Source organism: Heptranchias perlo, chromosome 4 (genome assembly GCF_035084215.1).
Source record: "Heptranchias perlo isolate sHepPer1 chromosome 4, sHepPer1.hap1, whole genome shotgun sequence".
Classification (NCBI taxonomy): Eukaryota; Metazoa; Chordata; class Chondrichthyes; order Hexanchiformes; family Hexanchidae; genus Heptranchias; species Heptranchias perlo.
In genome coordinates this window covers 5,375,463-5,391,110 of record NC_090328.1, presented here as the reverse complement: position 1 = coordinate 5,391,110, position 15,648 = coordinate 5,375,463, and the positions used below count along the sequence as shown (strand labels likewise).

Here is a 15,648-nt window from a genome sequence, read left to right as displayed (position 1 = left end):
GTCCCTCTACACCTCCATCCCTCCCCAGGACGTACAGTCCCCTCTACACCTCCCTCCCTCCCTCCCCAGGACCTACAGTCCCCTCGACACCTCCCTCCCTCCCTCCCCAGGACGTACAGTCCCCTCTACACCTCCATCCCTCCCCAGGACATACAGTCCCCTCTACACCTCCATCCCTCCCCAGGACGTACAGTCCCCTCTACACCTCCCTCCCTCCCTCCCCAGGACCTACAGTCCCCTCGACACCTCCCTCCCTCCCTCCCCAGGACGTACAGTCCCCTCTACACCTCCCTCCCTCCCCAGGACGTACAGTCCCCTCTACACCTCCCTCCATCCCTCCCCAGGACATACAGTCCCTCTACACCTCCCTCCCTCCCCAGGACATACAGTCCCCTCTACACCTCCCTCCCTCCCCAGGACGTACAGTCCCCTCTACACCTCCCTCCCTCCCTCCCCAGGACATACAGTCCCCTCTACACCTCCCTCCCTCCCTCTCCAGGACATACAGTCCCTCTACACCTCCATCCCTCCCTCCCTCCCTCCCCAGGACCTACAGTCCCCTCTACACCTCCCTCCCTCCCTCCCCAGGACATACAGTCCCCTCTACACCTCCCTCCCTCCCTCCCCAGGACGTACAGTCCCTCTACACCTCCATCCCTCCCTCCCTCCCTCCCCAGGACCTACAGTCCCCTCTACACCTCCATCCCTCCCTCCCTCCCCAGGACGTACAGTCCCCTCTACACCTCCCTCCCTCCCCAGGACATACAGTCCCTCTACACCTCCCTCCATCCCTCCCCAGGACGTACAGTCCCCTCTACACCTCCATCCCTCCCTCCCTCCCCAGGACCTACAGTCCCCTCTACACCTCCATCCCTCCCTCCCTCCCCAGGACATACAGTCCCCTCTACACCTCCCTCCCTCCCCAGGACATACAGTCCCCTCTACACCTCCCTCCCTCCCCAGGACATACAGTCCCCTCGACACCTCCCTCCCTCCCCAGGACGTACAGTCCCCTCTGCACCTCCATCCCTCCCCAGGACCTACAGTCCCTCTACACCTCCCTCCCTCCCTCCGCAGGACCTACAGTCCCCTCTACACCTCCCTCCCTCCCTCCCCAGGACCTACAGTCCCCTCTACACCTCCCTCCCTCCCCAGGACATACAGTCCCTCTACACCTCCCTCCCTCCCTCCCCAGGATGTACAGTCCCCTCTACACCTCCCTCCCTCCCCAGGACATACAGTCCCCTCTACACCTCCCTCCCTCCCTCCCCAGGACCTACAGTCCCTTCTACACCTCCCTCCCTCCCCAGGACATACAGTCCCCTCTACACCTCCCTCCCTCCCTCCCCAGGACATACAGTCCCCTCTACACCTCCCTCCCTCCCTCCCCAGGACGTACAGTCCCCTCTACACCTCCCTCCCTCCCTCCCTCCCCAGGACCTACAGTCCCCTCTACACCTCCATCCCTCCCCAGGACCTACAGTCCCCTCTACACCTCCCTCCCTCCCTCCCTCCCCAGGACCTACAGTCCCCTCTACACCTCCATCCCTCCCCAGGACATACAGTCCCCTCTACACCTCCCTCCCTCCCTCCCCAGGACCTACAGTCCCCTCTACACCTCCCTCCCTCCCTCCCCAGGACCTACAGTCCCCTCTACACCTCCATCCCTCCCCAGGACATACAGTCCCCTCTACACCTCCCTCCCTCCCTCCCCAGGACCTACAGTCCCCTCTACACCTCCATCCCTCCCCAGGACGTACAGTCCCCTCTACACCTCCCTCCCTCCCCAGGACCTACAGTCCCCTCTACACCTCCCTCCCTCCCCAGGACGTACAGTCCCCTCTACACCTCCCTCCCTCCCCAGGACCTACAGTCCCCTCTACACCTCCATCCCTCCCCAGGACGTACAGTCCCCTCTACACCTCCCTCCCTCCCCAGGACCTACAGTCCCCTCTACACCTCCCTCCCTCCCTCCCCAGGACGTACAGTCCCCTCTACACCTCCCTCCCTCCCCAGGACCTACAGTCCCCTCTACACCTCCCTCCCTCCCCAGGACCTACAGTCCCCTCTACACCTCCATCCCTCCCCAGGACGTACAGTCCCCTCTACACCTCCCTCCCTCCCCAGGACCTACAGTCCCCTCTACACCTCCCTCCCTCCCCAGGACCTACAGTCCCCTCTACACCTCCATCCCTCCCCAGGACGTACAGTCCCCTCTACACCTCCCTCCCTCCCCAGGACCTACAGTCCCCTTTACACCTCCCTCCCTCCCCAGGACGTACAGTCCCTCTACACCTCCCTCCCTCCCTCCCCAGGACGTTCAGTCCCCTCTACACCTCCCTCCCTCCCTCCCCAGGACGTACAGTCCCCTCTACACCTCCATCCCTCCCCAGGACGTACAGTCCCCTCTACACCTCCCTCCCTCCCCAGGACCTACAGTCCCCTCTACACCTCCCTCCCTCCCCAGGACGTACAGTCCCTCTACACCTCCCTCCCTCCCTCCCCAGGACGTTCAGTCCCCTCTACACCTCCCTCCCTCCCTCCCCAGGACGTACATTCCCTCTACACCTCCCTCCCTCCCCAGGACATACAGTCCCCTCTACACCTCCCTCCCTCCCTCCCCAGGACGTACAGTCCCCTCTACACCTCCCTCCCTCCCCAGGACGTACAGTCCCCTCTACACCTCCCTCCCTCCCCAGGACATACAGTCCCCTCTACACCTCCCTCCCTCCCCAGGATGTACAGTCCCCTCTACACCTCCCTCCCTCCCTCCCCAGGACGTACAGTCCCCTCTACACCTCCCTCCCTCCCTCCCCAGGATGTACAGTCCCCTCTACACCTCCCTCCCTTCCTCCCCAGGACATACAGTCCCCTCTACACCTCCCTCCCTCCCTCCCCAGGACGTACAGTCCCCTCTACACCTCCCTCCCTCCCCAGGACGTACAGTCCCCTCTACACCTCCCTCCCTCCCCAGGACGTACAGTCCCCTCTACACCTCCCTCCCTCCCTCCCCAGGACATACAGTCCCTCTACACCTCCCTCCCTCCCTCCCCAGGACGTACAGTCCCCTCTACACCTCCCTCCCTCCCCAGGACGTACAGTCCCCTCTACACCTCCCTCCCTCCCCAGGACATACAGTCCCTCTACACCTCCCTCCATCCCTCCCCAGGATGTACAGTCCCCTCTACACCTCCCTCCCTCCCCAGGACGTACAGTCCCCTCTACACCTCCCTCCCTCCCCAGGACGTACAGTCCCCTCTACACCTCCCTCCCTCCCTCCCCAGGACATACAGTCCCTCTACACCTCCCTCCATCCCTCCCCAGGACATACAGTCCCCTCTACACCTCCCTCCCTCCCCAGGACATACAGTCCCCTCTACACCTCCCTCCCTCCCCAGGACATACAGTCCCCTCTACACCTCCCTCCATCCCTCCCCAGGACATACAGTCCCCTCTACACCTCCCTCCCTCCCCAGGACATACAGTCCCTCTACACCTCCCTCCCTCCCCAGGACATACAGTCCCCTCTACACCTCCCTCCCTCCCCAGGACATACAGTCCCCTCTACACCTCCCTCCCTCCCTCCCCAGGACGTATAGTCCCCTCTACACCTCCCTCCCTCCCTCCCCAGGACATACAGTCCCCTCTACACCTCCCTCCCTCCCCAGGACATACAGTCCCTCTACACCTCCCTCCATCCCTCCCCAGGACATACAGTCCCCTCTACACCTCCCTCCCTCCCCAGGACATACAGTCCCCTCTACACCTCCCTCCCTCCCCAGGACATACAGTCCCCTCTACACCTCCATCCCTCCCCAGTACTCCCCCAAATCCTGTACTCAAATCCTCTCGCAATGAAGGCCAACATACCATTTGCCTTCTTAACTGCTTGCTGCACCTGAATGTTTGCTTTCAGTGACTGGTGTACAAGGACACCCAGGTCCCTTTGTACATCAACATTTCCCAATCTATCACCATTTAAATAATACTCTGCCGTTCTGTTTATCCTTCCGAAGTGGATAACTTCACATTTATCCACATTATACTGCATCTGCCATGTATTTGCCCACTCACTCAACTTGTCTAAATCCCCTTGAAGCCTCTTTGCATCCTCCTCACAACTCACAATCCCACCTAGTTTTGTATCATCAGCAAACTTGGAAATATTACATTTGGTTCCCTCATCCAAATTATTGATATATATTGTGAATAGCTGGGGCCCAAGCACTGATCCCTGCGGTACCCCACTAGTCACTGCCTGCCGCCCAGAAAAAGACCCATTTATTCCTACTCTCTGTTTCCTGTCTGTGAACCAATTTTCAATCCATGCCAGTATATTAACACCAATCCCATGTGCTTTAATTTTGCACACTAACCTCTTGTGTGGGACTTTATCAGAGGCCTTCTGAAAATCCAAATAAACCACATCCACTGGTTCTCCCTTATCTATTCTACTAGTTACATCCTCAAAAAACTCCAGTAAGTTTGTCAAACATGATTTCCCTTTCATAAATCCATGTTGACTTTGTCTAATCCCGTTGATATTTTCTAAGTGTACTGTTATCACATCCTTCATAATAGACTAGCATTTTCCTACTACTGATGTTAGGCTAACCGGTCTGTTGTTCCCTGTTTTCTCTCCCTCCTTTTTTAAATAGTGGGGTTACATTTGCCACCCTCCAATCTGCAGGAACTGTTCCATAATCTATAGAATTTTGAAGATGACAACTAATGCATCAACTGTTTCCATGGCTACCTCTTTTAATACTCTGGGATGCAGATTTTCAGGCCCTGGGGATTTATCGGCTTTCAGTCCCATTAATTTCTCCAGCACAATTTTTTTTACAAATACTAATTTCCTTTAATTCCTCCTTCTCACTGGTCCCTTGGTTCCCTAACATTTCTGGGAAGTTATTTGTGTCCTCTTCCGTGAAGACAGAACCAAAGTATTTGTTTAATTGCTCTGCCATTTCCCTGTTCCCCATTATAAATTCTCCTGTTTCTGACTGTAAGGGACCTACATTTGTCTTCACTAATCTTTTACTTTTTATATACTTGTAGAAGCTTTTACAGTCTGTTTTTATGTTCCTTGTAAGTTTACTCTCATGCTCTATTTTTCCCCTCTTAATCAATCTCTTGGTCCTTTTTTGCTGAATTCTAAACTGCTCCCAATCCTCAGGCTTGCTATTTTTCTGGCAACTTTATATGACTCCTCTTTGGATCTAATACTATCCTTAATTTCTTTTCTTAGTCATACACTTCCATCCCTCACCAGTCCCCCTACACCTCCATCCCTCATCAGGACGTTCAATCCCTCCACACCTCCATCCCTCACTGTAACATTCAGTCCCTCTACATCTCCATCTCTCACTATAACATTCAGTCCCTCTACACCTCCATCCCTCACTGTAACATTCAGTCACTCTACATCTTCATCCCTCACTATAATACTTAGTCCCTCTACACCTCCATCCCTCACCAGGACGTCCAGTCCCTCCACACCTCCATCCCTCACTATAATATTTAGTCCCTCTACACCTCCATCCCTCACCAGGACGTCCAGTCCCTCCACACCTCCATCCCTCACTATAATATTTAGTCCCTCTACACCTCCATCCCTCACCAGGACGTCCAGTCCCTCCACACATCCATCCCTCACTATAACATTCAGTCCCTCTACACCTCCATCCCTCACTATAATATTTAGTCCCTCCACACCTCCATCCCTCACTATAACATTCAGTCCCTCTACATCTCCATCTCTCACTATAACATTCAGTCCCTCTACACCTCCATCCCTCACTATAATATTTAGTCCCTCTACACCTCCATCCCTCACCAGGACGTCCAGTCCCTCCACACCTCCATCCCTCACTATAACATCCAGTCCCTCTACACCTCCATCCCTCACCAGGACGTCCAGTCCCTCCACACCTCCATCCCTCACTATAACATCCAGTCCCTCTACACCTCCATCCCTCACCAGGACGTCCAGTCCCTCCACACCTCCATCCCTCACCAGGACGTCCAGTCCCTCCACACCTCCATCCCTCACTATAATATTTAGTCCCTCTACACCTCCATCCCTCACCAGGACGTCCAGTCCCTCTACACATCCATCCCTCACTATAACATTCAGTCCCTCTACATCTCCATCTCTCACTATAACATTCAGTCCCTCCACACCTCCATCCCTCACTATAATATTTAGTCCCTCTACACCTCCATCCCTCACCAGGACGTCCAGTCCCTCCACACCTCCATCCCTCACTATAACATTCAGTCCCTCTACACCTCCATCCCTCACCAGGATGTCCAGTCCCTCCACACCTCCATCCCTCACTATAACATTCAGTCCCTCTACATCTCCATCTCTCACCAGTTGGCCTGCGGGCCCTCGGCTTCTAGTTTGAATGGAGGCCCAACCAATCCCCATTCACCCTCACTCTTCTCCCCCTGGCTGAACTTGTTCTCACATTGAACAACTCTTCTTTTAACTCCACTCACTTCCTCCACATAAAAGGCATTGCTATGGGAACACTCACAGGTCCTAGCCAGGCATGTCTTTTTCAAGGATCTGCTGAACACTCTCCCAGTTCTACTCAGGTCCCAACCTGATCTGTTCGGTTAGATTGATGACTGTGCCCATGCTGTTTTGTGCTCACGCCCCTGATCCAGACAACCTCATTATCTTTGCTTCAAATTTCCACCCCTCCCTTTCCTTTCCACGGTCCATCTGTGACTCTTCCCTTCCCGGTGTACTCTATCACCACCTCTCAGGATAGGCTGCCCACTGAGATCGATTACAAGACCACCGACTCCTGCAAGAGCCTGGATTATACTTCTTCCCAGCACACTTCCTGTAAAGACTCCATTCCCTTCTCCCGATATCTCCGACGCATCTGCTCCGATGATGCCTCCTTCCACACTCTGGTGGTGGTGGGTGGGAGAGTCCAGAACAAGGTGGCATAGCCTTAAAATTAGAGCTTGGCCGTTCAGGGGTGATGTCGGGAAGCACTTCTTCACACACAAAGGGGAGTGGAAATTTGGAACCCTCTTCCCCCAAAATAGCTGTGGATCAATTGAAAATTTCAAGACTGAGATTGATAGGTTTTCGTTGGGTGAGGGTATTAAGGGACACGGAACCAAGGTGGATGGATGGAGTTAAGGTACAGACCAGCCATGATCTAACTAAATGGCGGAACAGGCTCGAGGGGCTGAATGGCCTCCTCTTCTTCCTAAAGTGATGCTAGAACACATGGCACAATATAGGCTCGCTGCTGACATACTGCAGCCAGATGAAAGATTTGTGTTTTATTGTTAGTGTAGGACAGAAAAGTTATGATGCCAAGGTTTGTACCACATAGAACTCGTGAATGAAGGTTGGCAGCACTTTACCATTGGAAGCTGCCTACTGTTTACTGTTATTTGTCTGATCCAATCAAGTTGGACATTATCTCAGCCAAATGGAATTGGGTTATGCAACCTCGACTTTAAAATTCTCATCCTCGTGTTCAAATCCCTCCATGGCCTCGCCCCTCCCTATCTCTGTAACCTCCTCCAGCCCTACAACTCTCCGAGATCTCTGCGCTCCTCCAATTCTGGCCTCTTGCGCATCCTCGATTTCAATCGCCCCACCATTGGCGGCCGTGCCTTCAGCTGCCTCGGCTCTAAGCCCTGGAATTCCCTCCCTAAACCTCTCCCCCTCTCTCTCCTCGTTTAAGACGCTCCTTAAAACCTGCCTCTTTGACCAAGCTTTTGGTCACCTGTCCTAATATGTGGCTCGGTGTCAATTTTTTGTTTGATAATCGCTCCTGTGAAGAGCCTTAGGACGTTTTACTACGTTAAAGGCGCTATATAAATGCAAGTTGTTGTTGTTAGAGCTCGGACACATCGGTGGGTGGGGGGGGGCAATTTTAACCTAACCCGCCTGGCGGCAAACTGATGGGGTCGGGTGCAACACTGGTTTTACATCTCCCATTGGAGTCTGTGTAGAGTGATATTGGGCGGGATGTAAAAGCAGCGTTCCACCCAATCCCATGGGTTTCCCGCCCGGCGAGTTAGGTTAAAACGCAGCAACCAATTTGCGCACAGCAAGGTCCCACAAACAGCAATGAGGTAAATGACCAGATGATGTGTTTTCAGTGTTGTTGGTGGAAGGATAAATATTGGCCCAGGATACCTACAGAGTCCAGTGTGTTCAAGGCCCAGCAGGGAGAGAGCTGTTGGGTCCCACTTTAAGGGTGAGTGTGTTATTTGTGCATTTTTCTTTACCATGTTTGTTATAATATCATAGTACCATAGCATGTTACAGCACAGAAGGAGGCCATTCGGCCCATCGTGCCTGTGCCGGCTCTTTGAAAGAGCTATCCAATTAGTCCCACTCCCCTGATCTTTCCCCATAGCCCTGCAAAGACTTTAAACAAAATGTCATAGTGGGTTGGGCAGGGAACGGCCACGGCAACTGTAACTAGGGTAATTCTGTCCTGGGGAGAAAGTTAAATGGGGGAGAAAGCTAATAACGACTGCTGAATAAGGAGATTAGAAAACAACCAACTGGAAAGGGAAAAAACAGAGACTTAAATCAAAGAGAAAGAAGGAAACTGGACCAGACTATAAACTGGCTCTAACTTTACTCAGTTGGTGGCGCTCTTGACTCTCTGTTAGGATTCAAGCCCCTCTCCCCCCACCCCTCAGCATTTATTTTTATCTTGAAATTGTCTGACAAATATGTCATGTCCCTCAAGTGTCTCAATTTCCTTCTTCATCTTTACGTTTTCTCATTTTTTGTTTCCCCTTTTCCAAATGAGACCGACACACAGAGGCAGTGCTGCACTGCCGGAGGTGGGTTCTCTCAGATGTCGGCCTGTTCAGTTGGGCGTCAAAGATCCCATGGCACTGTTCGAAGAGGAGCAAAGGGATCTCCTGGCCAACGCTGGCCCCTCAACCCACACCAGCAAAATCTCCATCAATCTACTTATTCATCTGATTACTTGCAAACAGAATGACTTCTGAGTTTTCCCACCTAGCATCAGGTACAAAAAATAATTTAAAAGGCTAATGGGATGTTGGCCTTTATCTCAAGGGGACTGGAATACAAAAGGGGTGGAAGTTATGTTACAGTTGTATAAAGCTCTGGTTAGACCCCATTTAGAGTCCTGCATTCAGTACTGGGCACCGTACCTCAGGAAGGATATACTGGCCTTGGAGGGGGTGCAGTTTGGATTCACCGGAATGATACCAGGGCTTAAAGGGTTAAATTATGAGGACAGGTTGCATAGACTAGGCCTGTATTCCCTTAAGTATAGAAGATTATGGGTGATCTAAATGAGGTGTTTAAGATGATTAAAGGATTTGATAGGGTAGAGAGAGAGAAACTATTTCCTCTGGTGGGGGGAGTCCAGAACAAGGGGGCACAACCTTAAAATTAGAGCCAGGCCGTTCAGGGGTGATGTCAGGAAGCACTTCCTCACACAAAGGGGAGTGGAAATCTGGAACTCTCTCCCCCAAAAAAGCTGTTGAGGCCGGGGGGGTCAATTGAAAATTTCAACACTGAGATTGTTAGATTTTTTGTTGGGTGAGGGTATTAAGTGACACGGAACCAAGGCGGGTAGATGGAGTTAAGATACGGAGCAGCCATGATCTAATTGAATGGCGGAACAGGCTCGAGGGGCTGAATGGCCTCCTCCTGTTCCTATGTTCCAGTCACTGCACTTCAAAAGCACTATGTAGGCAAAGCACTTTGGGACATCCCGAGAGATGAGGAGAAGGTGCGATATAAATGCAACTGTTTTTCAGTTCACCTGATCGGATATTTTTATCTCGACCTGTCAATCTGTGATTAAGAGAACTGGTTCCATTAGCACCCTTGTCGCTCACGTTAGTGTATCAGAGAGGCAGGATTGATGTCGCTTTTTATTAATCGCATCCCTCATGCCGCCTGGAGTACAGAGGATGAGGCAATATCTGGCAGCGATCCACTTACTTAAAGAGGCACATCATCCCCTAGGCTATTTCAGTGTGGCAGTAATGCAGGCAGCATGTTACCAGAAAGCTACACGCAGACTTCAAGCTAAACTTATCACCGCAGGCCTGAGGTTATAAATTAATTAGAGCCATCCCAGATCAGTCTGTAATGGACCAACTGAAAACCCACCCTGCTCTGTGATTATTTTCCACGGATTAAACAATAAATGAAGAAATGAATAGCAGCAATAGTAAAGCAGCTTTTTTCCACCCATTGGTCGTTAAGTTTAGCTCACTCCTTGTTGTGATTGAAAATGACATAGGAACAGGAGGAGGCCATTCAGCCCATCGAGCCTGTTCCACCATTTAATTAGATCATGGCTGATCTGTAGCTCAACTCCATTTACCCGCCTTTGATCCATATCCCTCGATACCCTCACCCGACAAAAATCTATCAATCTCAGTCTTGAAAGCTCCAATTGACCCCCAGCCTCGACAGCTTTTTTTGGGGGAGAGAGTTCCAGATTTCCACTCCCCTTTGTGTGAGGAAGTGTTTCCTGACATCACCCCTGAACGGCCCTAGCTCTAATTTTAAGGTTGTGCCCCCTTGTTCTGGACTCCCCCCACCAGAGGAAATAGTTTCTCTCCTCCTCCTGCTCCTCCTCCACCTCATGCTCCTTCTCCACCTCCTTCTCAACCTCCTCCTCCTGCTCCTTCTCCAACTCCTGCTCCTGCTCCTTCCCCTCCTCCTGCTCCTTCTCTCTCCTCCTCCTCCTGCTCCTTCTCCAACTCCTGCTCCTTCCCCTCCTCCTGCTCCTTCTCCAACTCCTGCTCCTGCTCCTTCCCCTCCTCCTGCTCCTTCTCTCTCCTCCTCCTCCTGCTCCTTCTCCAACTCCTGCTCCTTCCCCTCCTCCTGCTCCTCCTCCTGCTCCTTCTCTCTCCTCCACCTCCTGCTCCTTCTCTTCCACCTCCTGCTGAACGGCCTAGCTCTAATTTTAAACAAGGGGGCACAGCCTTAACATCTTAGACACCTCGATTAGATCACCCCTTAATCTTCTGTAACGACTGGTTTATAACTTTAATGTTAAGATAACGATTAAAATTAATTTCTCTATGTAATTGTTTTTCTCTCCTTTTTCCGACTAACTACAGAGGTCTTTGGGTTTAGATCGAAGGTTTCAGATACCTTGGCCTAAAAATTGGTTTGCGCCCTGCCTTGAAATTGTAAAAAGCAGGAAAAAAAAGAGAAAGGTTGTTTTTTCTCTCTGACCTGGAACCGCAAATTTCCGTTGGCAAACAGCAATTAAACTCTGATTGACCCGCTGAGGCCACTCCCCCCCCCCCCGCCCAGGCAATGTCTGATATAGTTGGATTAAAGGGACAGGCCAGATCAGGCTATGAGCTAAACAGCACAATCATGATCTGGACTCTAACCTAAACGTGAGCACCATCAGAGAAGATCAGCTGATATACACGGGAGAGACAGAGAGAGTGAGTATGAGAGAAAGAGAGAGACCAGGTCAGGTAGAGAGAGAGAGAGAGAGAGAAAATTGGAGAATACAAAATAAACAGAGAGATACTGAGGCGGTTGAGAGAGAGAGATTGCCACATAAAAGATTATTGCTCAAGACAAAGAATCACTGGATTGGGGGTAATATTCTGGCATGGGTGGAGGATTGGTTATCTAACAGGAAGCAGAGAGTTGGGATAAATGGTTCATTCTCGGACTGGCAACCAGTAGCCAGTGGTGTTCCGCAGGGGTCGGTGCTGGGTCCCCAACTCTTTACAATCTATAATAACGATTTGGAGGAGGGGACCGAGTGTAACATATCAAAGTTTGCAGATGATACAAAGATGGGAGGGAAAGTGGAGAGTGAGGAGGACATAAAAAACCTACAGGGGGATATAGACAGGCTGGATGAGTGGGTGGAGATTTGGCAGATGCAATACAATATTGGAAAATGTGAGGTTATGCACTTTGGCAGGAAAAATCAGAGCGCAAGTTATTATCTTAATGGCGAGAAACTGGAAAGTACTGCAGTACAAAGGGATCTGGGGGTCCTAGTGCAAGAAAATCAAAAGGTTAGTTTGCAGGTGCAGCAGGTGATCAAGAAGGCCAACGGAATGTTGGCTTTTATTGCTCGGGGGACAGAATATAAAAACAGGGAGGTATTGCTGCAGTTATATCAGGTATTGGTGAGACCGCACCTGGAATACTGCATACAGTTTTGGTATCCATACTTAAGAAAAGACATACTTGCTCTCGAGGCAGTACAAAGAAGGTTCACTCAGTTAATCCCAGGAATGAGGGGGCGGACATATGAGGAGAGGTTGAGTAGATTGGGACTCTACTCATTGGAGTTCAGAAGAATGAGAGGCGATCTTATTGAAACATATAAGATTGTGAAGGGTCTTGATCGGGTGGATGCAGTAAGGATGTTCCCAAAGATGGGTGAAACTGGAACTAGGGGGCATAATCTTAGAATAAGGGGCTGCTCTTTCAAAACTGAGATGAGGAGAAACTTCTTCACTCAGAGGGTGGTAGGTCTGTGGAATTTGCTGCCCCAGGAAGCTGTGGAAGCTACATCATTAAATAAATTTAAAACAGAAATAGACAGTTTCCGAGAAGTAAAGGGAATTAGGGGTTACGGGGAGCGGGCAGGAAATTGGACATGAATTTAGATTTGAGGTTAGGATCAGATCAGCCATGATCTTATTGAATGGCGGAGCAGGCTCGAGGGGCCGATTGGCCTACTCCTGCTCCTATTTCTTATGTTCTTATGTTCTTGTGAGAGACAGAGAGAGAAGTACAAGAGAGAAAGAGACAGTGGGAGAGACAGACAGAGAAGAAACAGAGAGAAAGAGGGAGAGACAGAGAGAGAAGGAAACAGAATGAGAGAGACAGAGTGAAAGGAACAGAGAGGCACAGAGTGAGAGTGAGACAGAGAGAGAAAGAGACACAATAAGAAAGACAGAAAGAGAAAAAGACAGAGGGAATGGAAGAAAGACAGAGAGAGAAGGAAATAGAGTGAGAGAGGAACAGAGAGACAGAGTGAGAGTGAGTTAGAGAGAGAGAGACACTGAGACAGAAAGAGAGAGAGAGAGAAAGGGGAGAAACAGAGAGAGAAGTAAACAGAGTGAGAGAGAGAGAGAGAGAGTGAGAGAGAGAGACAGAGTGAGACAGTGAGAGAGAGAGAGAGAGAGACAGAAAGAGAAAGAGACAGAGAGAAAGGGGGAGAGACAGAGAGAGAAGGAAACAGAGTGAGAGCGAGAGGAACAGAGAGTCAGAGAGAGACAGGGACAGACAGACAGAGACAGAAGAGAGTGAGAAAGAGACAGAAACAGAGACAGAGAGAGGGAATGTGTCATTATAGGGACTTCAGCCCCAACATTAAGTGAATAAAGCAGACTCTCAGAGGGAACAACACACCCACATGGACTGACGCAGTCAATCTGATGGGTGGCTGTTATAGAGTGAGCTGCACTACACACTGAATGCATTTTCATCCCCAGTCCCGCTGTGAGATATCGCTCGCTCGCTCACTGGCTCGCTCCCACTTACTGTGTTGAATTTTAGCTCCATATTCAGGACTCCTCCGCTATCCAGGACAGGCACCAGGTTAATCACAAACACGGCCGGCTTCTCAGGTGGCACAGACACGTTGGGCCCGAAAAATATGTAGAAGTGGACGGAGAAAGTGTCCAGCTCGTTCCTGAGGGTGGGGCGGACGGGCCAGCATCTGTCTCCCACGGCAACCCCGGCCCGCTGCCCCGCCCCCTCTGCGGACGGATGCTCCGCCGAGCCTCTCTCCCCCTCCCCCTCCTCCTCCTCCTCCTCCGACTCATTCAGCGGCCGAGGGGCAGACCCAGCGACGGGGAGGTTGTCGAGGATGGACGGGCTTCCGGGGGAGCCGAACGACTGCGGCATGTTCAGCGTGGAGGCGATCGGCCCGGAAACGCTCTTGGAAGCATCGGGTTTGGAGCAATCTGGAAGAAAAAATAAGTGTGTTTCATTATCGCGAGGAGGGGGGGGGGAAAGGGGGGGGAGGATTTTATGAGCCTCAGCCTGGCGTAAACAGGGCAAAATGGCGTTGGATCACTTACTTCCCGTTTTACGCTGGTGCTCAGGCCGCCGCCATCTTGGGTAGGGTCCTGAGATAGGTGGCCAAAGCGTCTGCCTGTTTTTCAGGCTTCTTGCCATTGGCAAATTGGGGTCTTGAGACGTACCTGGGGCCCCCCTCCCCCTCCCACTGGTGCAATTTTTTGGGGGGCACAAATTGAAAGGAAGAAGAGGCGCAGGAATATCTAGACTTTTACAGAGAGTACGCATAACGTAAATGGCGGAAGATATTTTTCAACTTTTGCTTTCCGTGAGGCCAGGAGGAGCAGGAGTGCCTCGCTGGGTCAAACGACAAACATAAATAAATCTCCGGCCCATGAGGAAGCCTCCTCTCTCCCCCCTCTCCTCCCCCCCACCCCGCCCCACGATCACCTCCCCGCCACCCCCAAGTTCTGACTGCCAGCCAGGCTCATGACCTCCTTAACTGGCGAGGTCCTCAAAATGGTTCACGGCGATAACATCGCATTGGAAACGTCCCACCCGACCATTGTACGACTCAATTTAGAATCATGGAATCATACAGCACAGGAGGAGGCCATTTGGCCCATCGTGCCTGTGTCGGGTCTTTGAAAGAGCTATCCAATTAGTCCCATTCCCCCCTGCCCTTTCCCCATAGCCCTGCAAATTTTTCCCCTGCAAGTATTTATAATTCCCTTTTGAAAGTTATTATTGAATCTGCTTCCACCGCCCTTTCAGGCCGTGCATTCCAGATCATTACAACTCTCTGCGTAAAAAAATGTTTCCTCATCTCACCTCTGGTTCTTTTGCCAATTACTTTAAATCTGTGTCCTCCGTTTTTTTTTATTCGTTCACGGGATGTGGGCGTCGCTGGCGAGGCCGGCATTTATTGCCCATCCCTAATTGCCCTTGAGAAGGTGGTGGTGAGCCGCCTTCTTGAACCGCTGCAGTCCGTGTGGTGACGGTTCTCCCACAGTGCTGTTAGGAAGGGAGTTCCAGGATTTTGACCCAGCGACGATGAAGGAACGGTGATATATTTCCAAGTCGGGATGGTGTGTGACTTGGAGGGGAACGTGCAGGTGGTGTTGTTCCCATGTGCCTGCTGCTCTTGTCCTTCCAGGTGGTAGAGGTCGCGGATTTGGGAGGTGCTGTCGAAGAAGCCTTGGCGAGTTGCTGCAGTGCATCCTGTGGATGGTACACACTGCAGCCACAGTGCGCCGGTGGTGAAGGGAGTGAATGTTTCAGGTGGTGGATGGGGTGCCAATCAAGCAGGCTGCTTTATCTTGGATGGTGTCGAGCTTCTTGAGTGTTGTTGGAGCTGCACTCATCCAAGCAAGTGGAGAGTATTCCATCACACTCCTGACTTGTGCCTTGTAGATGGTGGAAAGGCTTTGGGGAGTCAGGAGGTGAATCACTCACTGCAGAATACCCAGCCTCTGACCTGCTCTCGTAGCCACAGTATTTATATGGCTGGTCCAGTTAAGTTTCTGGTCAATGGTGACCCTCAGGAATGTTGATGGTGGGGGATTCGGCGATGGTAATGCCGTTGAATGTCAAGGGGAGGTAGTTAGACCCTCTCTTGTTGGAGATGGTCATTGCCTGGC

The 15,648-nt window shown here is 51.7% G+C and overlaps 2 protein-coding genes across 3 annotated transcripts in view; one reads left to right on the top strand and one right to left on the bottom strand.

Moving 5' to 3' along the window:
* LOC137320706 (polymeric immunoglobulin receptor-like) overlaps nucleotides 1-15,648 on the top strand; it is a 788,493-nt gene that overhangs the window by 334,753 nt on the left and 438,092 nt on the right. The gene's annotated exons all lie outside the window — the stretch shown is intronic.
* tmem8b (transmembrane protein 8B) overlaps nucleotides 1-15,648 on the bottom strand; it is a 173,951-nt gene that overhangs the window by 29,463 nt on the left and 128,840 nt on the right. The window contains exon 6 of the mRNA XM_067982071.1: nucleotides 13,529-13,953. Coding sequence (XP_067838172.1) covers nucleotides 13,529-13,953 — 425 coding nt within the window. The remainder of the gene's footprint in view (nucleotides 1-13,528; nucleotides 13,954-15,648) is intronic.